Source organism: Zootoca vivipara, chromosome 9 (genome assembly GCF_965207765.1).
Source record: "Zootoca vivipara chromosome 9, rZooViv2.hap1.1, whole genome shotgun sequence".
NCBI lineage: Eukaryota > Metazoa > Chordata > Lepidosauria > Squamata > Lacertidae > Zootoca > Zootoca vivipara.
The window spans coordinates 5,425,303-5,451,515 of NC_142592.1; the positions used below are offsets into that span (position 1 = coordinate 5,425,303).

A 26,213-nucleotide genomic window follows, 5' to 3' on the forward strand; every position below is an offset into this window, starting at 1 on the left:
ATTTTAGAAGAGTAAGGACAGTGCTTTCAGTGAATTACAAAATAGATATTGCTCCAGTATGAATTTATCTGCCTTCTGTAGGGTGCGTAGTATAATGGTTAATCCAGCCTATTTTTACCAGTGTTTTTCTTCATAGCAAAGTTGAGCCTATGTGTGTAAGGGTGAAACTACACACGATGTAGGAATTCCCTGATTGGAGCTCTCAACATCTTTTTATTTGAGAAAGAGCAATCATGAGCAATGGTTTGGGGGATAAATTGGATTAGGCTTATGGCACTGAGGGAGGGAGGGAGGGTCTGTCTACACTTTGCCCCTTGAATCAGTTCCCTAACTTAAAGTGCCCCCAGAAAGCTGAAGAGCAGGTAAAGGAGATGGGAATTCCAGTCACAATTGCCATGTCATGTGTAGCCCGCTGACCCTAAGAAGCTAACATTTAGAGCTGTTCACAAGTTCCAAAGTCAATGATCACTATTTGCATTGGCATGATTTGTCTTGGTTCCCCACCTCCTCCCACCTAAGGGGGAGACTTACACCTGAAAAAAAATGTCTCTAGAGTTTAAATTTAACTACTAGGAATTGTGATGCGGATTGAGTGAAAGAGCAGCGGAAATAACTGTTGTTCCTTTTTGTTGCAACAGACGAACCAAACTCCTGGAGTTCTCCCTCTGCCACCTCCCCAGGTCTGCCGGAAGTAACTATTTCCCTTGACGACATTGTCTCACCATTATCTTCATCACATCTAGCCCAACCCTCTGACCCTTCCCACCAGATAAACCCAGAGCCAACATGGGATATCAAGAGGGAACATGATGTAAGGAAACCAAAGGAGCTTTCAGCAAACGGCCACAAAAAGAAAAGGGTAGGTGAGCAGAGAGAGAGGTCTGCAAGTCCTAAAAAGGTAGACAGGTCAAAGCATGAAGAGGCTTCTCGGAAAGGAAGCTCAGAAGGCAAGGGTAAGGCTGGTGAAAGCGGCCGGCCGGCGTCAGAAAGCAAGGCGGTTGGACTGAGCACAATGGCCGAGGCTGTGGCACGAGATCTTGGGTGTGCAGGAACCAACGATGAACTGGCCGGGAGATCCAAGTGGATGGAAAGCAAAAGAGGGGGGTCGCTCGGTGCAAAAGATCACAGTGCCACAGGGAAGAAGTTGGCTGCAGCTTCCGAACACGTCAAGCTCGATTCCATTGGTGCTACAAAGACATACAGTAGCAATAGCAGCAGCTCGCACGGAAGTGACACGGATCACAGCCAGAAGGAATCTGAACGGAAGCTCAGTGAGTTCCCACGGAAGGGACACCTCCACTCCATTAGCACACGTAGCACGAACACGGCAGCCCGGAAGGCAACTGTCTCACCAGGACCGTGGAAGATCCCTGGTTCTGACAAGCTACCTGATGTACTAAAATCTGGCACTTCAGCTATGAGCAGATAAATCAGGGACTGTTGCCTTCTAACTGTTTCGCAGTGATGCAGAACATCCTTCTTAGCGTCTGTCTCGCATTGATTTACTTTAATTTATTTTAACTGTCACACACACACATACATGCTCAACACACTGAGAAATGGAAACAATAACATGTATTTCCATGACAACGTGCATAGCGTCCTAATAAGTTGAAGCAGCGTATAGTCACGCAGTATTTAAATGTGACCCTAAAGTCCCCCCAGTTTCATTTCAGAGACTTTGGCAGCTATGGAAGAAAAACCAAAATAATATGAAGGACAGTCAACCACATGGACAGTGCAGTGTAGCTTTAGTATGTTGTTTTCCACTGCATGAAGGACTTTGGATTTCCGTTCAAACTTTATATCAAGAAACTGGAAGAAGTTAGAGCAATCACAAACTGGAACATCGCCTTAAATAAAACTGCACGGAGAAAGCTGAAAGTGGGGAAAGAAATCTTTTATCTGAGTTAAATGTTGTAAATAAATTGTTCTCAACATATCCAGACAGGGGTTTGAAGCATTTGAAAATTGTATATCCATGACATGTCTCCACTGTTAACACTTTGGAAAAGATCACCCCAAACCAGTAGCATAATTCGTTATGCAAAGTGTGCAATCCTAGTGGATTAGCTGGTGCGATACCATTTCTACTGCCATTTTTGTGAACAACCCATATTTCTGTATGTTGGGGTGGAATTGTATCCACAAACCTAGCCTCAAAAAGGAGATTGCCACAGGTTACTTACACTCCCCGCCCGCCCCCCATGCACCAGGATTATTTGGTACCATACAAATTTTGACTTGGAGAACTGTATAACATGCAGTTTCCAGGCCACTATGATGAGAAGGTGATTCTTGAAAGATTGAAAAATGCAGTTTCCTTTCGGAAAGCCTCCATCTCCTGCAGGAACTAATAATTGCCTCAACACTTGTCCAACTCTCATTTAATATGACTATCCTTGAGTTTTTGTCTCCCATCACACTCTAAGAAATTCTAAGGCAGAGCTCCAAAAGACATCCTCATCCGTTATCTAAAGTCATATATACATCAGGCATCCAGCTCTTATCTTGCTTCCATATTTTTATTCGGAACATTCTTGCTTTTAACTTTCGAATTTCAAGTGCCATGAGAACATTTCAACCCACGCCGGTGAAGTACAGCTTCTCCAATGAGCTCCATTAATCAATTCTTTATCCCTGAGAGGTTTTGCTATTTTCCCAGCAACAGCAATACAAACAACAGCAACTCTGTAATAATGTGGGGTTTTTAATAAATAAATAAAAATCACAAAGATAACTATGCTTAAGAATGATGTGTTTGGCAAACTCTCATGTAACTGGGAAATACATTGCTCGATGATGGAGCAAACATCCTTTTGGTGGAAGTTTTGATTTGGAGAAGGCTGTGAGGCAGTGATGGGATGTTAGCCATTCTGGTGATGTGCAGCGCAGGAGAACAGCCTCTTGCCGGCTCTCCCAGCTCATTTATCAGAAAGAGCTCCTGGAGCTTCATTTTTCCTTCAGGAGATACGGAGGCATCATTCTACAATAGTTGGGATAAGTCAAAAGAAAGGATTTTGCACCTTTTAAACAAGATGCTTATTTTAAGAACTAGTCCCATTATAATTTTTTAAGAAAGCACAAAGATATGTAGCTGTTTACAAAATATAAATATATATATATATATATAGTTTTTAATTAAGAAATTAGAGATATATCTTTATCCTCCAACCTAGACATTTGGCATAATTCGTTGTTAATTTATTAAATCTGGATGTTGGACAAAATTTCCCTAATCTAAATGGAAATGCACATCCATCAATATTATTTCCTATGTATAATGAACAGAAACAAACAGCGTTGGGGAGTAAATAGTTGAGATTATGCTTGCATAAACTCCGATTTGCAAGTGCCCAGAAAATCCTTGTGCAGTAATTGCTTTATGCGGTTGTAATTGATAACCTGTGAAGACAGCGCATCATCTAAACCCCATTCCAAATAATATTTCTGTGTAGTGTTAGCTGTGAATTTACCTTGTACAGCTCTATCGCTATAAATATAATTCCATGTATTAATAGTCACAGAAAGGCTGTAAGTGAGCAACTATTTTTATGAAACGCACCACTATGGATAAATTAACTTTTACAGAAATCTTGTTTACTGTATGATATTCTAAACCACTCAAATAAAATATATATCCAAGAATTTTTTTCCCAACTCACGCTGTGTAATAATTTTTTTATTGGGGGAGGGAGATATCATGAAAATAGTGGTTGTCTCCATGCAAAGAGAGCACCATTTTTCTATATGACAACCAAGCCAATCACACACTTTGAGTGGTGTGAACCTTTAAATCCAACCTGTAGATTGTAGCTGTGGCGTCGGTGCAGAATTGGGCCTCGGCAGAAGGATTAACCGATAATGCAGTCTCAACAAAAATCCCTCCCCAAATCTGTTATTTAGCACAGGAGGAACAATCTCTCTGGCCTGACATGCACAATCCGAATATATGGGAAACCGGCAGCTGATACACATGATCTCAACGTATCCTATTTGGTCTGTATGCAGAGAGAGTTCTCTCTCCGAATGGCTTCTCTCTTTTCCCTGCCACCCCATGAGATGCAATTTAATGCCTAAAACAATCTTCTAGTTGTGCAGCTTTCTACGTGACTCAGGTGACGTGGGAACCAGTAAACTCTGCTCCTTCCTACACTTACTGGGTCTTGTGGAAATCAGAGGGTGCCTCTCAATGCTGACTTGGATGGAACCGTAGGGTGGGTGCCATCTGCATGCCCTGCGACTTTTCAGGCTAACCCAGAAGCTCATGGAAGAACAATGCAAAGGCAGCACCCACATCCTCAACATCAGGCAGTGAGGACCAAGGATCCCACCAAGGCACACACACACACCCCAAGTACATTGCTATTATTTCACATAGCCATATAGTGGAAAAAAATACCAAATTACAAGTCAGTGCTGTGATATAAGGTGAACAAAACCCAATATTGGCCAAGTGGAGTTTAATACTCACAGAAGAAAATTGCTATTTCATTAACCCGCAGCCTGGTTTCGCTCAGGACATGAATTTACACAGTAGATTCCCCACATACTATGCAAACCCCTCTTACACTGAAGTTGTCCACATGTAGCTGCTGCAGGACTTAATTAAATGGAGCTTACCAGGTGGCGCTGTGGGTTAAACCACTGAGCATAGGGCTTCCTGATCAGAAGGTCGGCGGTTTGAATCCCTGTGACGGGGTGAGCTCCCATTGCTCGGTCCCAGGTCCTGCCAACCTAGCAGTTCGAAAGCATGTCAAAATGCAAGTAGATAAATAGGAACCGCTACAGCGGGAAGGTAAACGGCGTTTCCATGTGCTGCTCTGGTTTGCCAGAAGCGGCTTTGTCATGCTGGCCACATGACCTAAAAGCTATACGCCGGCTCCCTCGGCCAATAATGCGAGATGAGCGCGCAACCCCAGAGTCGGTCACGACTGGACCTAATGGTCAGGGGTCCCTTTACCTTTACCTTTACCAGCCACATGTGGTAGTATGGCTCTGCTGCCTGCATGAAAATTCCCCAACATTTTAGTGAATTTTTATTCTAATTTATACATGTTTGTATGCAGTTTTTGACTGGCATACACATGTTTACAAGCGATTTCACCTACTGTAATGCATTTTTGCATGTTACTTTCACTAATATATTATTTTTTTATACACCCTTTCACCTAATATATGCATTTTTGTCGACACTGGTTGAAGAACTACATTGCAAAATTCAGCAAAGTGCGAATTTTTAAGCCTGACGGTTTTGGTTCTCATAGTCCACCTTTAATGGAATAAAATTTCTCCCCCCTCCCTAGGCAGAACCCTCCCTCCCTCAATCCCAAGTTTCATCTTCTCCCCTCCCTGCAGGTAAGCTAGGATTGCCATATGTCCGGAATTTCCCAGACGTAGCCGAGATTCAGCTGTCGGAAAGGGTGTCCAGGTGGAAATCACTGAAATGTCCAGGAAAATCCAGACATAGTGTACATGGATAGTAGCTTTTGATGACTTTCCTTAAAAATAGCTTTAAAACTGGTTATTGTTTTGAGATTTCGCAAAAAGGGAAAGGGAAAGCTGAACAACATTTGTGTCAGGATTTTCCGCCTTTTGATATATGGCAACCCTAGGTAAGCATTACAATCTCAATGAGTTCTGTTCTTCTTTTGGATCTCTGGTTTAGTAAATAGTTCATAGTTCACCCAAGGTCATTAAGCAATCATGGCCATCAATGTGCCCACGTACAGAATACAAAGCCTTTCTGTTCACTAATGTTTCAAAGCCTGCTTTGACCTGCTTCCATCAAATATTTGAGGGGTGGGACAAAGGGACACCTTGACTTTGAAGTGATATTTGCTGCAATCTGGGTGATTAATAATGCAATTATTAATCAGAGATTGCTGGACTGTCAACCCTGAGTCTACATATTAAATTGAATTTCTAAAGAAAATCTTTTAGCACCTGTTAGAGACATTTCTTCAAAGGAATGAATTTCTTGTTTGCTCAGGTGTGCAAACATCTCGGCCCTACAAGAGCTGATTACATATCCTGCTTAAGATCTGTCTGACTGGAAGAAATTCCTGCTTCTAGTATTAAGGTAACTTTTCCACTTTTCCTTCATATTTACATTTTATCCTAAAGCAAGAACTAAACCAGTCATCTGACAGGACATTAGAAAGGCTGCCTGATTTCCCCACAGTCCCCTCAGGATGGCACTACACTGATGAGGAACTGGTGGGGGGAGGAGTTGTGGGTACTTAACACTTTTGCAGATAGTCACATCTCCCCTTCCCCCTCTCCTACAACTGTTCCTGCAGTTGGGCTCATGAGACAAGATGTCTGCAGGATGGTCAATGCATGGGGACATATTGGGAAAGGTTGCATAGGAGAACCCATTGGCGCGGGCGGGGGGGCTCAGGTGTGCAAACATCTCGGCCCTACAAGAGCTGATTACATATCCTGCTTAAGATCTGTCTGACTGGAAGAAATTCCTGCTCCTAGTATTAAGGTCGTGGCTTGATCCTGATGGGCACAACTAATGGGTCGAGGCTAAACGATATGGGCGACCCCACATATTGTCCCAAGGTCCCATCAAACACTTCTGAAAACTCGTTGAGGAGAGCGTCTACTTCTAGCTGTGAAACGTTGTGGATGCCAGTGACTTCCAAACCCAAGGACGCGAACCAGTCCAGTCCAAGCAGGCTGGGACGATTTCCATCAACCACCACTAGCTTCAGAGGGCCTGAAAAATCTTTGTAGGCCACCCTGAAACTGCCCACACCTACAACTGGAATGCTATTTCCTTGATAGTCTCTCAAGTGTAGGTGATGGGAGTCAAGTTGTCTCTTGGATACCTTGGGAACCAGTCTTTTGATGGTGCTCCAAGAGATGATGGACATGGCAGAACCTGTGTCAACTTCCATTTCACAAGGTTTGCCCTCAACAATCACAGTGATATAGATCTTCCGGCGCATGGAGTCTTCAGCGCAACCAACGATCCGCTCAGGTGCGCTGAGTTGATGACGGCGTGGCAGTTCTCTTTGACGGACCTTACTGATGACCTCTTTATTCCAGGTGATGGGGGTGTGTTTGCTGGTGTAGACGAGTGGCAGACCCTTGCAAGGTGTTCATTACGGGAGCAATGTCGACAGATGGCGTCCCTGAAACGGCATTTGTATCGAGGGTGGTTACCGCCACAACCTGCACAGGCTGATTTGTCCGTTGTCCGCTTTTTGAGTTTTCAATGCTCCCGCTTAACACGGCAGACATCTTCCTCTTCTTCCGAGGAGCTCTCTGATTCACTGATTTTCCCATGGTGGACTGGGGTCGGCTTCCTTGGAACCACTGGACTGTTGGCCTTGCGAATCTCAACTGTCGAGTGCTTTGCCAGCTCCGTGGCCTGGGCTTCATCAATGGCCTGCTTGAGGGTGAGGTCTGGCTTGGCAAGTAGGCGGCGCTGCAGCTTTTCATCCCATACACCACGCACAATTCTATCAAGCAGGGCGTCATCCAAGTCTCTGAACTCACAATGGTAAGCAGCCTTCCTGAGAGCAGACAGGTAGTTGCTAATCGTCTCCCCCTCGGCTTGGTTCCGGTGATGGAATGCATGGCGGGCAGCGATCCTTGATACCGTTGGTGCGTAGTGACCATTGAGCTTCTCTGTCAGTGTCTCCCAAGGCGTGGTCTGCACAGCAGTTGGTGCGACGAGAGCCTGAGCTGTTTCAAAAACTTATGAGCCGCAGACAGTGAGGAAAAGGGCTCTCTTCCGATCGTCTGATATGTGGTCAAAACCGTTTGCCTCGATATAGCAATCAAAATGGGCCATATAAGACTGCCAGGACTCAGTTGCTGGAGAATATGGAGGTAGAGGCAGTAGCGAAGCCATGGTTCCCTGATGCCGACTGGATGGCGAAGGGATGGATGCTAGCCTCAGCAGTGATTCAGCTCTTAAGTGATTCCAGCTCTCAAGTGTTCAGCTCAATGATTCAGCTCTGGCTGTGGCTTGCTGCATCCTGATCCCACCTTCATCGCCAGTGTAGAATAGTGGGTAAGAAGGATGAAGACACAGCTCTCAAAACAACCAGCTCTTTATTCTAGCTCTGAGTACAGACTGAACAGTAGCTTAGCCAACTGGCTTATATAGTACTCAGTAACTTGCAACAGTAACAAAATTCCCCTAGCTACCCAATCCGTGAACAGCACTCTCAATCCTTCATTTGCATGTTGTGGACCTGAGTGAGAACTGCAGCCACAGTGGGCAGGGTAAGAATTGCAGCCACGGTGGCCAGAAGGAATACTGCAGTTAACTTAATACATAACACCCAGTGGTGACTACTTCACTGCTGGCTTTACCTTCTTTCACTGCTGCACCTGAGAATCTCCAAAAGGAGAATTGCCAACTGCTGACTGCAGAGAGGGTGGTATTGAGGGTATTGGGGACATTTCAGCTCAGCCTTGAGTGAAACTGCACTTGGAAAGTTAAGTGCCAAATCCTGTTTTTCTGGAGAAAGAGGTGCTGGAACTCACCACAAATGCCTCCCTTCTTCTCTTATAATGGCAATGGCACCCACCTGAGAGGTGTCGGAACTGACTTCTAGTGAGGTCCGGCTGAAAAAAACCTCTGGCAACAACTTTATACAAAAATAGTGTTTTTCATTTTATCTGGGGCTTGAAGCAAAAACTGTTTGCTGTGACAGCTGAGTAGAATGAAGGCATGCAACATCAGCACTTGTTCAACACCTGCAATTGGCAAACAATTTGAAAACTCTGATTCAAACTGTACACTCTGCTAAATGTGTAGCCTGCAGCCATGTCTGCACTTACCCTCGAATTCCTGGCACAAGGGATTCGTCACTGAGACCACAACTTGTGGGTTGGGGAAGTTTATCCCTTCCTTCCCCAAGTGACACCAGCGCATCGCGTGGAACCAGCCCCCTAAATCGTGGGGGAAGCCAACTCAGCTGGTGGTGGATAAAAGGTAAAGGTAAAGGGGCCCCTGACCATCAGGTCCAGTCGTGTCTGACTCTGGGGTTGCGACGCTCATCTCGCTCTATAGGCCGAGGGAGCAGGCATTTGTCCGCAGACAGCTTCCGGGTCATGTGGCCAGCATGACAAAGCTGCTTCTGGCGAACCAGAGTAGCACACGGAAACGCCGTTTACCTTCCCGCCAGAGCAGTCCCTATTTATCTACTTGCACTTTGAGGTGCTTTCGAACTGCTAGGTGGGCAGGAGCTGGGACCGAGCAACGGGAGCTCACCCCGTTGCAGGGATTCGAACCGCCGACCTTCTGATCAGCAAGCCCTAGACTCTGTGGTTTAACCCACAGCGCCACCTGGGTCCCACCGGTGGTGGATAAGGTAGTGCAAATAGAGACTTTTGAAAATACGTGTGATAAAGGGTCCAATCCCCACGCAAACAGGTTTGCACATAAATCAGCTTTCTTGACCTGAGAGAGACAGCAGAAGGGGGCATCCATTCAGTGCAAGATGAGCAGAAATGTGCATTCATCTACATGCTCTTTTGCAGGCGGTGGCTGGATGCTTCCTATCCAACTTGGCAACTTCACATTACTCACTGCAATATCTGCTCTTTTGGAGCAGAGAGTTCCATTGATGGACGCACGCTTGGTGTTAATCTCACTTTTAATTGTGAAACCAGGACAGGGTGGTGGTATTTAATTGTATGAAAATTACAATATTTTACTGATACAAACCAAATAGGTGGTAGTATTAACTAGAGGCTAATAAAGCAGTAAGTTCTTCTGAAGGAAACCCTATGTATACAAAAAGCTGGCCTTCTAGACTTTTGTTGGGTCACAGCGCCATCTGGTGGCAGCAGTGGGGAAGTGTTAAAAGATCTGGAAGGTGATGTCATTGTTTTATTTGATCAGTTAGCCAAACTAGAAAGAACTTGCAAACTTTCAAATCCTGTTTGGTTCTTTCCACTGGGCATTTAGATAAAATAATAAACAGACAATATACTTCTTGTCAGGTGAGAATCCATACCCTTTGCAATGAAAATGGAATTCTCTAATTTCAAATGTAAGTGAGTTGGTTGTAGTAGCCTGATAGCAGTGGGCCAGAAGCAGAATTCTGTGGAAACTTAAAATAAAATAATAAACACTCTCCCTCAGTTCTAGGATCCCACACAGCCATAGCTGAAATTAAGCATTGAAACAAATTCTTATTCCCCGCTCCCCCACTTGAAACCTATTTGGAGGTGAATGAATCCTACCCAATGTCCTGTAATACCAGGGGTCGTGGAGATCTGATTCAGTTCAGAGGCAGGAAAGTTTAATATTCAAAAAGAGGCAAGAATAGTAAGGAGCAATTTTGTACGTGAACCTTCCAAAGTTAAGCCCTTTGAAATCTCATTGGTTTCAGTATAAAGTAGTACTATTACTTTCCTTGATTGGAACACTGTGCTTCTGCTGATGCAGCCTTAAATTGCATTAGGCTTTTTTTGTTTTGATTTTTCCTGCTGCTGCTGCTGCTGCTGCAGTATTTCACTGTTGATGTACATTAAGCTTGTGGTCTAAGACACCTAGATCCTTTTCACATGCACTACTGGCAAGTCAGGTGTGTCTCCCACCCTATATTTGCGTACCTGGTCATTCCTGCCTAAGTGTAGAACCTTCCCTTTGTCCTTGTTGGATTTCCTTTTGTTAATCCTTTAATCTGTTACATTCATATGGAATCCTGATTCTGTGGTATTAGCTATCCCACCCAGTTTGGTGTCATCTGCAGATCTGATTGAGCATCCTCTCTATTCCTTCATCAAAGTCATTTACTCCCTTTTCTTCCTTCTGCAACTCTCCAGACATGTTCTCTCCTTCAAGCAGGGTGGCCACAAACATATCACCAAAGGATATGCATAAAAGTTGCATTTGCTAATTTATAGGTATAGGTGCAAATTTAGATGCAACTGCAGGGCTGCTGCCGAAACGTCTCCCCCAAGCGTGCTGCTGGTTTGCACCCCCCCTTCCTGTCTTAGTGAGCACAGTGCTCCCATTGTGAGGGGGGGTCGTTGCTCTCTCCCCCCCCCAGTTATGCCACTGCTGCCCTCACCATAGTGGGTAAGACTCTGTCCAGCTGACTCATGTGTTTGATCAAGTCAGATGCAGGTGTCAGTAAGTGTTGGTGGATCTGCCTTCCTACGGTACTTTATTTTTAAAACCCTAGCAGGTGAAGGACTGGCAAGGAGAAATTATCCCTATGTGGTCAGCTGCAGAATAAGTAAACCAGGCTTTAGGCTCATTTTAATTTGCATCAGAATTAACAGAAATATGAAAAGCACCTTGTGGAACTTGTGGCCTTCCCGCAGGATTACAGCTCCCATCAGCCTCAACAAGTCCAGCCAGAGGTCATGGATGATGGAAGTTGTAGTCTATACCCTCTGGGAGGGTATGTTTCCTCATCCCTGTTATAACAATATAGGCAACCAGCTGGCATTGCTATAAAACTCAGGAAATAAAATCTCTTTGCTTCCCCCCCTTCTAAATCCCCTATTTAAATCTTCTGTGCCTGAAGAGCATTCCCCTCCCACTTTCCCTAAGATAACCCCCTCAGATGTAGGATTAATCTTCAAATGGAAAGTTCACCAGAGGGCCAACTCTTACAGCGGTGGGCTTTGCAGATTAGACATGCCTACGTGAACAAAGGAGAGGGATAATAGCAGACCAGCCCTGGTGCTGCCGTGATCCGCTGGGCAGGGCCAAGCCAACAAATAGCTGCTGGGCTTATGCTAAAAGTATTGCCTTTGCTGTAGAACATTATATCTCTGTTGATTTTCAACCAACATGCTTTCCCTAGCTGGAATTTCATCCAGTTGCTAGATGAACTGGAGGATATATATCTGTCTTCTATCATAGGGAGGAGGGTATTTTTATACCATCCTTAAATTATATTCTCACGGTGGAAAATAATGAGAATAAATTGGTTAAGAAGAGTGAAGCTGCACACAAACACACAAAGCGGCATAAAGCAGACAGCAGGAAGTCCATTTAAAAAGCTTGGGAACATGAAAAGGCTTTCACCTGGCACCCAAAGGATAACAAGATAGATGCCACGTGAATCTCTCTGGGTAAAGCATTCCACAGCTCAGGAAACACCACCATGAAAATCCTCTCTTTGATAACCAGCCAGCTCACCTCAGATGGGAGAGACGCCTGCAGGAGGCCATTCAAGGAAGATTTTAATGCACAGGTAAAAACTAAAGGTAAAGGGACCCCTAACCATTAGGTCCAGTCGTGACCGACTTTGGGGTTGCACGCTCATCTCGCGTTATTGGCCGAGGGAGCCGGCGTATAGCTTCCAGGTCATGTGGCCAGCATGACAAAGCCGCTTCTGGCAAACCAGAGCAGCACATGGAAACGCTGTTTACCTTCCCGCTGTAGCGGTTCCTATTTATCTACTTGCATTTTGACGTGCTTTCGAACTGCTAGGTTGGCAGGAGCTGGAACCAAGCAACGGGAGCTCACCCTGTCACAGGGATTCGAACCGCCGACCTTCTGATCAGCAAGCCCTAGGCTCAGTGGTTTAGCTCACAGCGCCACCTGGGTCCCCAATGCACAGGTAGATACATACAAAAACAGATGGCCCTGAAACTATTCTCATTCTAAGCTGTGAAGGGTTTCAAAGCTCAAGACCAGCACTTTGAATTGGGCCTAGAAATTGACTGAGTGCTGGTTCTAACACAGGCAGAATATTATCAAAATGCCCAGGCCAGCAGTCACGTTCTGGACTAACTGCAGTTTCTGAGCAGCCTTCAAAGACAGCCCCATGTATATCGCACTACAGTAGTCTAAGCTGAAGGTTAACCAGAGCATGGATAACTGTGGCCAGGCTATCTCTGTCTAGGTAGGGTCAGGGTTCATTTACCAGCTGAAGCTCACAAAAGCCACTCCACTCATAGATACAACTTGAGTTTCTAATGAGAAAGGTGAATCACTAAAGACTCTTAAATGGTGAGCATGTTCCTTGGAGGGGGGGACGGGGGAATGCCTTGGGCAGATTAACAATAGTTACAATAACTCCTTCTTGTCTTAACTGAGTATCAGTTTATTAGGCCTCTGCCACTGCAGCTAGTGGGCATTTCATTCATCTGAATTTAAAGGAAAGAACATTGTCATCTCCATGTTGAGAACATTTCGCCCCAAACTTCCAGATGACCTCAAGCGGCAGTGTTATGCTGTTAAAGAAGATGTGACACAAGATAGAACCCAGTGGGACCCCTCAGCAAAAGTAGGCCATGGTGTCAAACAGAAGTCTTCCCGAACAACCCGGCATTTCTGAAGCCATAAATTTCAGAAAACAGTCATCCAGGTAGGAATAAAACCAATGCAGGATAGTGCATCATATCCATGTGTCGGCTCAGAATACCATGACTGATGAAAAACTGCCAAGAACTGGAATCAACAGGGTCATAATTCTCATCCTCCTCCTGGCATAAGGGCAAACTTAAGCAGTGCCGAAGTCCCTGCAGAAATTAAGTCTCATCCAGGCATGGCTGAAGTCATAAAACAACCACTATTTCAGTATGGAAACAGGCATTGCTATAGCCCAATGAGAGTTTGGAATTTCATCAGAAACAAGTTCATTGGCAGGAGGGCCCTGGCTGAAGGTCAGGGTGGGCAGTGAATAGATTCGGCAGCTGAAGAGTGAGGAGCCAACCCAGCTGTTAAAATCAGTTGAAGCAAAGAGCTAAGATGGTCTGAAGAAGAGGAGTGCTAGATTCCAGAAGGAGCCTTTAGGAGAGCTGAGGCCAAAGAGATAGAAGGGCAGGTTGCAGTAGAGATGAGAAAACTGGTTCTGGACCAAATGGTGAAGACCCCAGAATGTGAACCCTGATCACAGGTAAGGACTTTTAGTTTACATCTTACCTTCAAGTAAACATAACAAGCTTTAATGCATTTCATTTTACTTCCAAGTAAGAATCTATGATCTGCTTTGTCCCCTGCCTAGATCCAGCTACCATATGTGACAGGTAGGGTGGCCATATTTCAAACCGTGTTGTTGGGCTTTCTTACCATTTTTCTTTTTCTTTTCTTTTGCCCAATGTTGTTGCAAAATGAAAACTAATTGCTGTTTTTTAGCTCTTTTTTTAGCTCTTTTTTTTTTGTAACTTCCAACATGGGCTGAAGTATGTCTGGATTTTACCAGACATTTGCCCAATTTCCGCCCAGACAATGCTGCCAACTGCAGCATTCCAGTTATGTCTCAGAAATTCCAGACATATGGCAATCCTAGACAGGCAAAAGGGTATTGAAATGAATGGAGACAGCAAAGAAATAAGAATAAATGCAAGTTGGCAACTTGTATGATAAGAACATACCAGGGCTGTGGCAAAAGGGGATTGTAAAAGGTGCAGCCTTTTAGCTTGCAGATTGGCTGGTTTCCCAGGTCAGGCATCTGATTTGATTCCAAAAGCTGCCCATCTATGCAATGATGCCTCTCTCTGAACCTGCCCCCTCCCCTCGTGAATTGAATGTATGGTAGAAGGATTTGAAAACTGAAGTCCATTTGCACCCTAAAACTCAACTGCAGCCTCTGTAAACCCTAGATGCATAGCTTTGCACCGGGACCCATTTTGTAATCACACAGTGTGAGATGGAATAGTGGCAGAGTCTTTCGAAGACGAAGAACACCGTGGAGTGGATATCAAGTTAGAATGAATCGATTGGACTTAGAAGCCTCATTTAAACTCAGGATTTAACCTGGGTTTTGTTCTGCTAAGAACTGTAACCTTTAGTTTTAACAGGTGTTTAACAGCATAGTTCTGTCCCTAGCAGTACCCCTTCAAAGAAGTTTGTTTTGGTTTACATTGGGGGGCATCACAAAGCTTTTAATATTTAATGCTGTATTGTTTTAATATTCAATTGGGAGCCACCCAGAGTGGCTGGGGAGACTCAGCCAGATGGGCAGGGTATAAATAATAAATTATTATTATACCCATTTCAAAGAAGAAAAACTGATGTTGTTCAAAATCGCCTCTCGGCAGTAGAGTATGGATTAAGCAGGAACCGATTGCTGATGGTGACTTTTAGTAGTAAAGGCGAAGAGGGGGTTCAAATCCTATAAATGCTCTGTTGGGCTGTCAGCTTGAGTTTACATAGAAAAGCAGCCATTTGGGCTTTTAAGATGACTTCCATCCCATTTGGCTGCACTTTCAGAAAAACAGAAAAGATACTCATTTAATTCATGATCATGTCTTCGGTGCTTAGGGTTTAGGGCTATGATTGCGCTAGAATGACAGTAACCTCATAAATAACTTTCATTAACAGATAGATTAAACTCATTTGGGAGCTGTTAGTAAATAATGACTTCTAAGGACTGAACAAGAATAAAAGGAGGCTGCAGCTGCTAAACAGAAAAAATATTTATATTAGGTCAAATGAGATGCAACAAGGGAACAGTTTGGCCATTGTTTGTTAAAACACTGAAAATAAATACACCATTTTAATTTTGTCTAAAGGGAGGGAAAATCCTTTTAAGAATATTTAAAGGTCTTTTTGCACCTAGTTAAAACCTCACATTCAGAGGAATTTGAGACCGCTTTGGTGGTTTTCTTTATGAATTGTGGTGCCTCAGAAGTGATTTCCAGCATTCTCCCGCTGTGGATACAAACTGCAGGCAAGGATTGGTAGTACCGTAGCTGGCAAGATCATTCACCATTCCTCAGTGAAAACCAGTCAAAGAATCCCAGCTTCCCCCAGCAACCAGAAAAACATAGTACCATACTGTTGCTCTAATATTAGGTTCTCACACCAAATAGCAGTCGGTGATATTTCTGCCCAGAAAGCTAGCAAAAAAGCACTCATCTCCCCTTTCCCCTTTTAAACAGAACAGTATGCAATTCATCGGATTATTCATGCCTTATCTTTACTTCGGCAAGTAAGCCTCCACAATTCTGGTTATGTCTGCAATAAATAATAAAGTGCCAAATAATTTTAGCATAGGAAGGTGCAATATATGAAATAGCCTTGAGTCTGTAAAGCTGCAAAGATATGCAGACTTTTGGAAACTAATTATGTAGGGGGGAAAACTACGTCTTCCGATTCAAAAAGGTGAAAGGCCATTTTTCTGGGGCTGAAATGTTGGTGCAGGTCTGCTCAGGTTCATGAATGACCGGCCTTCTATTGTTCCAAGGGAAAGGACCTTTTCCACCTCCACACTGCCTCCTGTGCTCTGCAATGACAGATGGCTGCATTCGAAAGTATTCAATCCCAACTCCTGGATCATACTTTTCAACTTAGCTGCCAAGCGGCACTTTCAACTGATTTCCTGTTGGAACAGGGCAATTAAAGACAGTGTGTGTTCCTTCCACTTATAGATCAGGTGCCTGCTATTACCTGATATGGGGATGACGACATGCCAGTCTTCACATGCCAGGATATATACACCCATTTTATAACTTACGCAATTCTTGCGCTTTCTTGAGATAAGGTACTCCTGCACTACATAAGATAGGTGTTTACCCAGAAATGCAACAATGCTCAACTCAGCTTACTCCCAGGTAAATGTAAACAGGATTGTAAAAACTTTAAAGGTTAGTATTTTATTTTACAGTAGTTTATTATCTTTATTACTTTAATGGTGTGTTTACTTTTTCAATATTTAATACTTCACTTTTCTAATTAGGACCCTCAAGGTAGATTAGACTATCCCAATTAATAAGCCTTCTTCCTGCAAAAACTAGGCGTTGAAATATGAGCTTCTAAGCTTTACATAATCAAAAAGATGTGCTGAATTAATGTCTTCGTTCTCCTCCTCCAACTGAATTGTACTGAAATTGTATTTTACGACTTTATGCTTTTTGTAAGGCACCTGCTAATTTTGTTACAATAAAAACGCAATCCAATGCTTTGTTTAATACCATCAGCCACAGACTGTTTTATTCCAAGCCTGATCATGCTGTCTATTACAAACATGTGTCAGAAACAGTTTGCACACAAGATCTGCCACTTTTTTGCTCACGTCTATTTTTTCCATATAAGGGATGTAAAACACACTTAACAGTTCACTTGCATGATTGATGTACAAAATGGCAACCATTTAAAACACACCTGTTTTTATTGGGAGTGCTCATTTCTAGGTTTTCGCATGCTGTCCTAATTAGTGCAACAATCTAGCATACTGCTAGTTGCTGAGGTATAGTGTAGTTACAATCAAACTTCTTTGCAGTCAAATTGCTTCTCCTCTTTAACGAGATCATAGTCAACTTTAAGTGTCTAAAAACATTTTAATTCTTAAAACAACTTTTTAATTGAAAGGGGGGGGGGAAGAGTGGCAGACTGTGGAAACAGTCATTCTTTACCCCTACACAACTCAAACTGTTCCTTTTTTATTCTTAAAATGTATTCTGTGCAAAATTTAGTTCTGTGCAGGCCTGTACCATATTGAGGGGGGGGAGGGGTGATATAAAATAGGCAATTCCTAAACAACAATCCCAACATCAGACAACATAGAAGAAGAACAAGAGATCACAGAACCTAAGTTTTGTACATTATAAACTAGACATAGCATGTTCTTAAAGCTCCAGTAATACATTCATTGGGGGGGGTGAAAAACCCAACAATAACAGAATGCACTTTGGTCATTATTAACATTATTAAACATTAGTACAGAAACAAATAAAATATAAAATGTTTGTGTTGCTTTATATATAAAAAATACCTTATACCACACAAGTATATACTGTATTGCAATAATTCTGGAATTGGGAGTTTTGGAAGGTTTCATTATTATTTTCTTCAGATCAGCTACATTATTTTCTATTGTTTACAGTCCAACAGATGTTTTTGAAAGAATAAGCACAATTCACACAATATCCAGTTCAGAATATTATATGTACGCTCAACATGATAGCTTTGTCCCTTTTGACATGACGTTTTAAATCACACTTCGTAGCTCAAATTGACAGCTCTATAAAATTTTCAGCCAAGCCATATTGGAAGGGAAATGGAGAGACAGTCAACATAGTGAACCAATAGCTGTACAGATGCCCTTCCTTTCATCCGGAATCCTGTGTGCTCCAATACATACACTGAGCATGAGGATTATTCATCCACTTAAGGGAGAGGCAAATATATATATTTGTGCGTGTAAATTTGGCCACTCCACTGAAGAGAATGGTACAATCCCAGAGGTCTCGGGTAGGCACAGAGCATCTGAAGCAGCACTTTGCTAGATCACAGTGGCTCGGTTATAGGTGTCATCGGTGTTCAAACTGAGCACTTCCACTTCATAATTTAAAATTAGTTACTTGTTGCTAAAGAGAACACCGGCTAATGTTATCTGTAAAGTGCAGCCCTATATGAAGCCCTAGTGATGTCGGTGGGGCTTATTCCTGGGGGGGGGGGGATATACAGAAATGCAGCTTACGTCTTTTGGAAATTAAATAAAAAGAGATACGACATGGTCATGATCTGGCATCAGTCCTAAAAGCATCCTGCTGAAATCACTGCAGGCTGCACACTTACCTGGAAGTAAACCCAATGAACATTCGGACTCACTTCTGAGTAAACAGCAAGCTAAGCCAGTGTTTAAGTTCAGTGGGATTTACTCCCAAGCACATATGGATAAAACCATAGTCCATTTTTGCAACTCAAGAGGATTCAATTGAATAACCAGTGCTTCCTTCTAAACAGGATTAAGACTGAGTTTTGAAAATTACAATTTCAAAAGTTGCTTATCTTACAATTTTTTATATTCTCTGTGTGGTATAAGTCACATATACTACAGTGTACTATGGGAGAGCATTCCTACATAATATATTGATCTTGCAAATGTAACACTATTGCACCATAGTCCACCATAATATATTCTATTTAGTATATATAAAGATCACTATTTAAGTAACAATAAAAGTGCACATATTGAGCGGCACAGTCAGAACTGTGCAAACAGCCCAGTGTCTCAAATAAATACTATAGCTAATTTTTATCAAAATATCTTACAGCACAGTAACAGTTTACAGTTATTGCTCCAATAAAAATGTTATCAAAGAGCACTTGTTGACCTGCTATGTAATACCTTAATAATCTTCAACAATGCTTAAAACTTCAGAACAATATATTTAGGATCCTGGAATCGCTTCAGTAAGAAACGTGCTGGCTCTAGCATTTATATATATATATCTATATTAAAATGTAGTTAACCTGGCCTACTGCATTGTAATTACAGTAAACGTCACTTTCTACTGTAACCAACAATATGCTGGTGCTCTGATACTACCCCTGAAAGGAAGGTACAAAATAAAATGTTTTAAACATTTTATAATACATGTTCAATAAAGTGACTTCAGCATGACATTGATGTAACAAGAAATTCTGAAGTATAAAAGCCTAGCATTAGAGCTTCACCTTTCACAACAGATGAAGCATATTTGAGCAATTTAGTGTGACCAATTGCCAGGATCTCAAGTATCTGGATATCCATTTTTTTGACCCTCTCAATAACCAAAGTATATTAATGTTTCAAAATGAAATACAATGTCAGCTAAAATAAAATTTACAAAAATGAAAAGGTAAAATAAATATTAAGATTGCACAAGACAGTCAGATGTAAACACTTCAACTTTGCAAATGATAATCCATGTAGAGATCGAAACTTCTGAAATAAAGAATCAGCAACTGCTTTGAGGCAGCTTAGTCGATCAGTTCTCTTCTCCAAAGGATTGTGTCCATTTTCCCTTTTTTAGAAAAAATGTCAGGATTTGATCTTCCAGAGCTGAAGATTAAAGAAGAAGAAAACATATTTAGAAATAAGATCAACTGCAGGTTTTTGGTTTTATGCTGTGCTTAGCTTGTCAATAAGTTTGTGTATTTATTATGTTTATATACTACCTTTTCCTCCAAGGAACACAAGGGGGTGTGCACGATTCACCTCTCCCCATTTGAATCTCACAACCACCCTGTGAGGGAGGTTTGGCTGTGAGACAGTGACTGGTTCAAAGTCACCCAGTGAACTTAATGGCTGAGTGTGGATTCAACCGCTGGTCTTCCAAGTCCTAGTCCAATACTCTAAACACCTACACCCACACTGGCTCTCAGTATTTAAGCGATCTGCTAACATGTGGAAGAAAGCTATGGCTAAAAAAAATGTCAAAAGGTAATCAACCATGAAATACAGTATATCTCTGACACACACACACACATGCGCACGCACACACACACACACACACACATACACAGCTATCTTATATTGAGTCAGAGCATTGATCATCTACCCTACTATTGTCTACTATGATTGGTAGTAGCTCTCTATGTAAGGGAACCTTTTAGGCTCTGTGCATCAGATCCTTACCACTATCTGCACTGCAAGTCAAATTTGAACAAATGATGTCATGCTTTGAAGTCCCAAAGCCAGGACTTCAAAGCTCAATCTTAGCACAGCTAGTGTGGGGGACTGTCAGTTCTGCTTTGTGCTGGGGAGCTTTCTCATGTACCAGAATCAACCTTCCACCATCCCCGAAGCAAGGCAAGGGGGACAAAGCAGAGGTTGAAGAGGAGAGCAGTGGGCTGATGGGAGGGAGAAACCAACTCTTTTGCTCACTGCTGCTCTTGAAGCACACATAGCCAAAGCAAGTAGCCTTCTCCTTCCCTCAAGAACTGGGGGGGGGAGAGAACAGGGGTTCCCCACACCTGGTCTAAGTCCTTAAATTGGTCTTTCCCATCTGTGCTATCCATTTCCTTTCAATGAAGATCACCTACCTAAAAAGCATGTGCTCTGCCACTGACGAATGCTCCTCCCCTCAATTGTACACAATAGTATGCCATTGTACAAAAATCTGAAGCAACTCATGTCATTCTGAACTATTGTAGAGGGGTTTTCATGGGTTGCCCCAAGGAAAGATTAACTTTAATAAAAACCAAAATTGAGAATAGGCTGATGCAATGATTCCACAAACCAGCAGAAAAAATGCTATTTGCTCTTTTTAGCAATTGCTATTTTAGTTAGGTCACTATTAAAACACGGCACTGTGTGGCTTCATTTTAATATGCCTTGAGCTGCAAATAAATATTCATTGTGCGGTGTACTTACCAGTGAACCAAGGCAGTATCACAAATCATGTTGTCATAACAGTATTCCAGGATAATTATTCTGGTTTTCAGGCAAATACACTACAGTGGTACCTCGGTTTATGAACACAATTGGTTCCGGAAGTCTGTTCATAAACTGAAGCGTTCATAAACTGAAGCGAACTTTCCCATTGAAAGTAATGGAAAGTGAATTAATCCGTTCCAGATGGGTCCGCGGCGTTCGTAAACCGAAAATTCGTAAACTGAGGTGTTCATAAACCAAGGTTCCACTGTAATGCAAATATTTAAGAAGTTCCCAAAACGTGTAATATGTTTGCCTGTTTTATATAACACAACTGACTCAAAGAGAAAACCAGTACTTTTGATAAGAATGAATTACGTTAAACAATGGATTTCTTTTTTTTATAAAAAAACACCAGCCAAAATTACTAATTAAGGCAGAAATAGTGAAAAACATTTAATACCTTTAGATTAAATCCAAGCAAGTCACTGATAACACCAGAAACAGCAGATAGAATGACAACTTGAGTGATGTTATAAAGCAGAGGATTCATTGTCAATCCGTATAACCTGAAGGGGCTGTCCAGTTCCTAGGAATGAGAAATATATTCACATAAGTGGAGGCCTGTGAATTTTCACTTAGCTGGAGGAGATACCACATTAGTGGCTTACTAGGTTGATGCTTTAGGAGGAGTGGTCCTTCCCTGAACATCTCCCCCCCCCCCCAAAAAAATGCCATGGCTGCAATGACTTTCATATGGAGCTGCTGCTGGAGCCATTGGGCTATGCACATAATATGCTTAGCATGTAAACAACCATCTGTTTTTAGGGAAAGTGAGAACTACTAATAGGCCTCAAACTAATCATGGACAACAGTATAGCCATTCTTACTGAATGGCTTCTCAGTAAGTTGGGGGGAGGGGTGTCCAAGCATTCAGGGATACAGGTGGTGCTGTAGTGTAAACCACAGAGCCTAGGGCTTGCCGATCGGAAGGTCAGCAGTTCAAATCCCCGGGATGGGGTGAGCTCCCATTGCTCGGTCCCAGCTCCTGCCAACCTAGCAGTTCGAAAGCACGTCAAAGTGCAAGTAGATAAATAGGTACCGCTCCAGCGGGAAGGTAAACGGCATTTCTGTGTGCTGCTCTGGTTTGCCAGAAACGGCTTAGTCATGCTGGCCACATGACCTGGAAAAACGTCTGCGGACAAACATCGGCTCCCTCAGTCAGTAAAGCAAGATGAGCGCCGCAACCCGAGTCATTCGCGACTGGACTTAGCTGTCAGGGGTCCTTTACCTTTACCTTTTACCAAGCAGTTCATGTATATGCACCTGACTGAAATAACTTCTTGCATTTATGCCAAATCTTGGAGAGGACACCTTTGACTGAGAAGCTGCATTGGATGGCAGATTCTAAAAATATCATATAGAATGTCTGTTAAAAATAATTCCACAGGTGGTGAAATCTGTCTGGGCCACTCAGCGAAGATTCTTCAGGTACCTAAGTACATCCTGAAGTCTGATGTGCAATATAATGCACATCTACTTGAACATTACTTGGCTGTAACGACTCTTGAGCGTTCCCACATGGGCAGAGTGTGGGGGTGCAGTGTGTGGGGTCTTGAGCAATTTGCAAGTTTCCATAGTCATATAACTTTCACCTCTTATGTGGGGGTGGTAACTGAAAATAAAATATTTGGGAGACAAAGCATTGCCTCCAAGGTACAGGCCCTGAATTTCCTGCTTTTAATAAAGGGCTGCAACCCAAGATCACATGGAGGACTGAAAACAACTGTTCTGAGTACTTGCACTGAGAAAACAACAGCACAGCACTCATTCCTTTATTTTGGAGGTGTGGGCAAGGAACACACACACTTACATACTCTCGCTACAGCATCAGCACTTGTTCAGCGAGTTTATATGAACTTGTTAACACTTTGAGGTATCAGAAAAATGGGTACATAAATAGTGGATAGTGTATGCAACTGCGATACCATTTCCCCACATATAAATGCTTAACCAGTTATTCATACTTGCAGTTTGAAATCAGCCAAAGTGATTTTAAAGACCTTGACAACCAAGTTTTATTTGTAAGCATCAAGCAGCCGTCAAACAGATCACCAAATCCTATATGTTATATTCTGAAGTTTGGGTGTAGCTATTTTACTATTCTTTCTATTATTTTTTATTTTAATGGTCACTATGCATTTTCTTTATTTAGTTATTAGTACACTTCGGCACCTTTTGGGGTACAAATGGCAGGATCTAATTTTTTCAATCAATCAATAAATTGAACTGTCAGGTAGAGGAATAAGAAGCAGCATAACAAAATAACTTATTAAGCAGCATTTATTTTTAAGTAAGTATACTTATAGTCCATGTTTATTCTTACCTTGAGTAATTTTGTAGCAAGTTTCAAAACATTGTTCACTAATGTCAGTTCTTCTTTCTTGTTCGGCTTCTTTTCCATTTTCAAGTACAAATTGATCTAATCAAAAATAGGTTGAATTTTGTAAAAATAATTCACTGCCCAATTGCCAGTACGCTTCTAAAACTCTGAAGTTTCTTTCTCACTATCAGCTAACAAAAATGTACACTTCAATGTAAGGTTCCCAGGAAAGTGTATAATCATTATTGTTTTTAACTAAATTGGAAACAAGAAAGCCACAGCCGGTAAAATTGAATAGAACAGTAAAAATATCAGTTAAAACAAGCTACACAATGTGCTGTCAAAAGTTTAAAAAATATCAAAGTTGGTGCCAGGCCACCTGCTCTGGGAAGGCATTGAAACCACAGGGCGTCACAGCTGAGAAAACCCTTTTGCGGGTCACAATTCACCTAAACTCAAGATAGTGGGGAACCTAGAGGGCCTCTGGAGATGAACACAGGCTCAGGTTGTAGAAGCTGGTTTGCTTACTTTATAATTAAGTCTTGTTCCGAGTGGTTTAAACACTAACTCATCAGCACCCGTATTGCACTACAGCAACCATATTTACGAAAGAGTACGCAAAGTCAAACACAGAATTCCTGGTTTAGTACTTTCATTTACAGCGGTACCTCCGGTTACAAACTTAATTCGTTCCGGAGGTCTGTTCTTAAGCCGAAACCATTCTTAACATGAGGCGCACTTCCGCTAATGGGGCCTCCCGCTGCTGCCACGCTCGGCTTCCGCTCGCATCCTGGGGCAAAGCTCACAACTAGGGAAATCTACTTCCGGGTTAGCGGAGCTCGTTACCCGAAGCATTCATAAGGAGGACGGTACGCAACCCGAGGTTCCACTGTACTTCAAAAGCTTATGAAGCAATGGGACCTAGTTTTCCCTTTTACAAAACGGTTGTAGGTACTACCACAATATGTACTGTTAGAAACTCAAGTCCATGTGTTATTCAAATAGTCAAACATATTTGAATCTCTGGTGTTCCTCAGCAGCATACTCTGAAGAGTCAATCTGCTAATTTGTGGACTTGTGTCATGTGAACTGAAAGCAATATGTAAATAGTGTAATAACATTATTGTTTATATAGGCTTCAAGTCAACTAATCTTTAAATGCATGATCAAACAACAATATCTCATGCCTAATCTATACTAGCAAGACATTTTTCGTTCACTCATCTTGAAAAGAAACAAGACACAGTGCCAGACATCACTGCATGTTGAGATGCATTCATCACTTTTACCAAGAGTTCTCACCTGTTCAGTAAGTAATATTGAGGTATTGCTGTATTTTTTACTTGTTTCAGACCCAAGTGTAACAAATCTTAAAAGAAAGAGAGTTAATGAAATGCACCATATCACTAGTTCCCAATTGTAATGGCAATCAAGGAAGATCTCATGTACATGAAGTAGCTGAAAGGGAAAATAAATAAAACTCAAGGTAGGAAACACGTTCAAATTTATCTAGACTTCCCAGAGAATCAAGTTATCATACAACATAGATACTTTTACAATCTAGTTAAAGACTAAGGGTACAATGCATAATTTCTTTTCTGTAAGTCTCACTGAATTCAATGGAGATGTGTAAAATTACAACATTGTCTAGGACAGCCTCCGTTTGTTTCTGTGTTTGCAGAGGAGAACCTAGTGTGCTGTTCACTCAGGTTAAAACAGAGCTAATTAAATATCATTTGATTTCTCATTTGAGTCCTGATATTCATTAGTATGGTGCCTAATTAATACCAACTTCATGGGTCTTATGCAGGGTGTGCAGTAGCTCTGTGCTCCCTGAGTCCAATCCCAAATCAACAAAGCAGCTGGAATCAGATCAGGACCCACAAAGCCTGGTTTTGTTTTTCTCTATTCTCGTCATCCTTATACCTTTCAACATACAATATATCTATGTTTCTGTACTCGAGTTCCATGGGTTTTGCAAGAAGCAAGACTGTCTAAATGGTGCCTTTGAAGCACTGGAGAATTTTTTGGTTAAAGCAAAGCAACAGAGGTTTTAGTTAAAAGCTTATTTTAACTTTTTAAAATATATTGTGCCCTATGCTGCTTGTGGAAAAAATCCTCCTGAATTCTTCAGCACCCCACAGGCAGTGATCAGGATAGATTCACCTTGTAATGCAGTAGTGGGGAATCTCTGACTTCTGCGTCTAATTAGTTCAAGCAGTGGTCCTAATTTGGCCATGTCCCTTTGAAAGTATGCTGTCAGTTGTAAACAGGGGCTCTCTCTCAGCATCCATCAGCTTATTGGCACTGCATTCCTTTGAAAATGCAGCACCCATCACTTGATGGGTGCTGAAAGGAAGACCCTAGGAAGTTGTCGACCAACATCATAATGAACAGAGACCACCAGTCAGTCACATCTTATATTAAGGTAAGAAAGAGTACAAGACAATCCCCCACCACTGCTACTCAAAAATATGAAACCAGTATAGATTTTGGAGTTTTAGTTGGCCTAATAAAGCTATTTGTTTTAATATGGATTATGGAGGGAAATGAATATTTCTTTCCTTTGCTCACCCAAGCCCCTGGACCTATTTGTGTGCAAATTAGTAGGCTTAATCCACAGGAGAGCTCCTGTGCCTGAAGATTTAATCTGCTTCTGCCAAAAGGGGGGGGGGATAGCAGTTTTTAGTTCCCCCTAAGTGCAAATGTGGAACACAGAGCTTTGATTGCGCTCATAATCCAATCACAGAAAGATCAGAGCAGTTGTTTTTTTAAGTACAGATACGAGGCAAATAGTTGAACAA

The 26,213-nt window shown here is 42.2% G+C and overlaps 2 protein-coding genes across 7 annotated transcripts in view; one reads left to right on the forward strand and one right to left on the reverse strand.

The window, feature by feature from the left end:
- Positions 1–3,660, forward strand: part of MAGI2 (membrane associated guanylate kinase, WW and PDZ domain containing 2) — a 598,953-nt gene extending 595,293 nt beyond the window's left edge. For all 4 annotated transcript variants that reach the window (XM_088676955.1, XM_088676957.1, XM_088676954.1 and 1 more), the window contains one exon: positions 639–3,660. In XM_088676955.1, coding sequence (XP_088533081.1) covers positions 639–1,429 — 791 coding nt within the window. In that variant the 3' untranslated portion in view covers positions 1,430–3,660. The remainder of the gene's footprint in view (positions 1–638) is intronic.
- A 13,185-nt stretch (positions 3,661–16,845) lies between these two features.
- Positions 16,846–26,213, reverse strand: part of PHTF2 (putative homeodomain transcription factor 2) — a 67,136-nt gene continuing 57,768 nt past the window's right edge. For all 3 annotated transcript variants that reach the window (XM_035126715.3, XM_060279517.2, XM_060279516.2), the window contains 4 exons: positions 24,712–24,867; positions 23,413–23,508; positions 21,490–21,615; positions 16,846–19,712 (listed from right to left, as the gene is read on the reverse strand). In XM_035126715.3, coding sequence (XP_034982606.3) covers positions 19,692–19,712; positions 21,490–21,615; positions 23,413–23,508; positions 24,712–24,867 — 399 coding nt within the window. In that variant the 3' untranslated portion in view covers positions 16,846–19,691. The remainder of the gene's footprint in view (positions 19,713–21,489; positions 21,616–23,412; positions 23,509–24,711; positions 24,868–26,213) is intronic.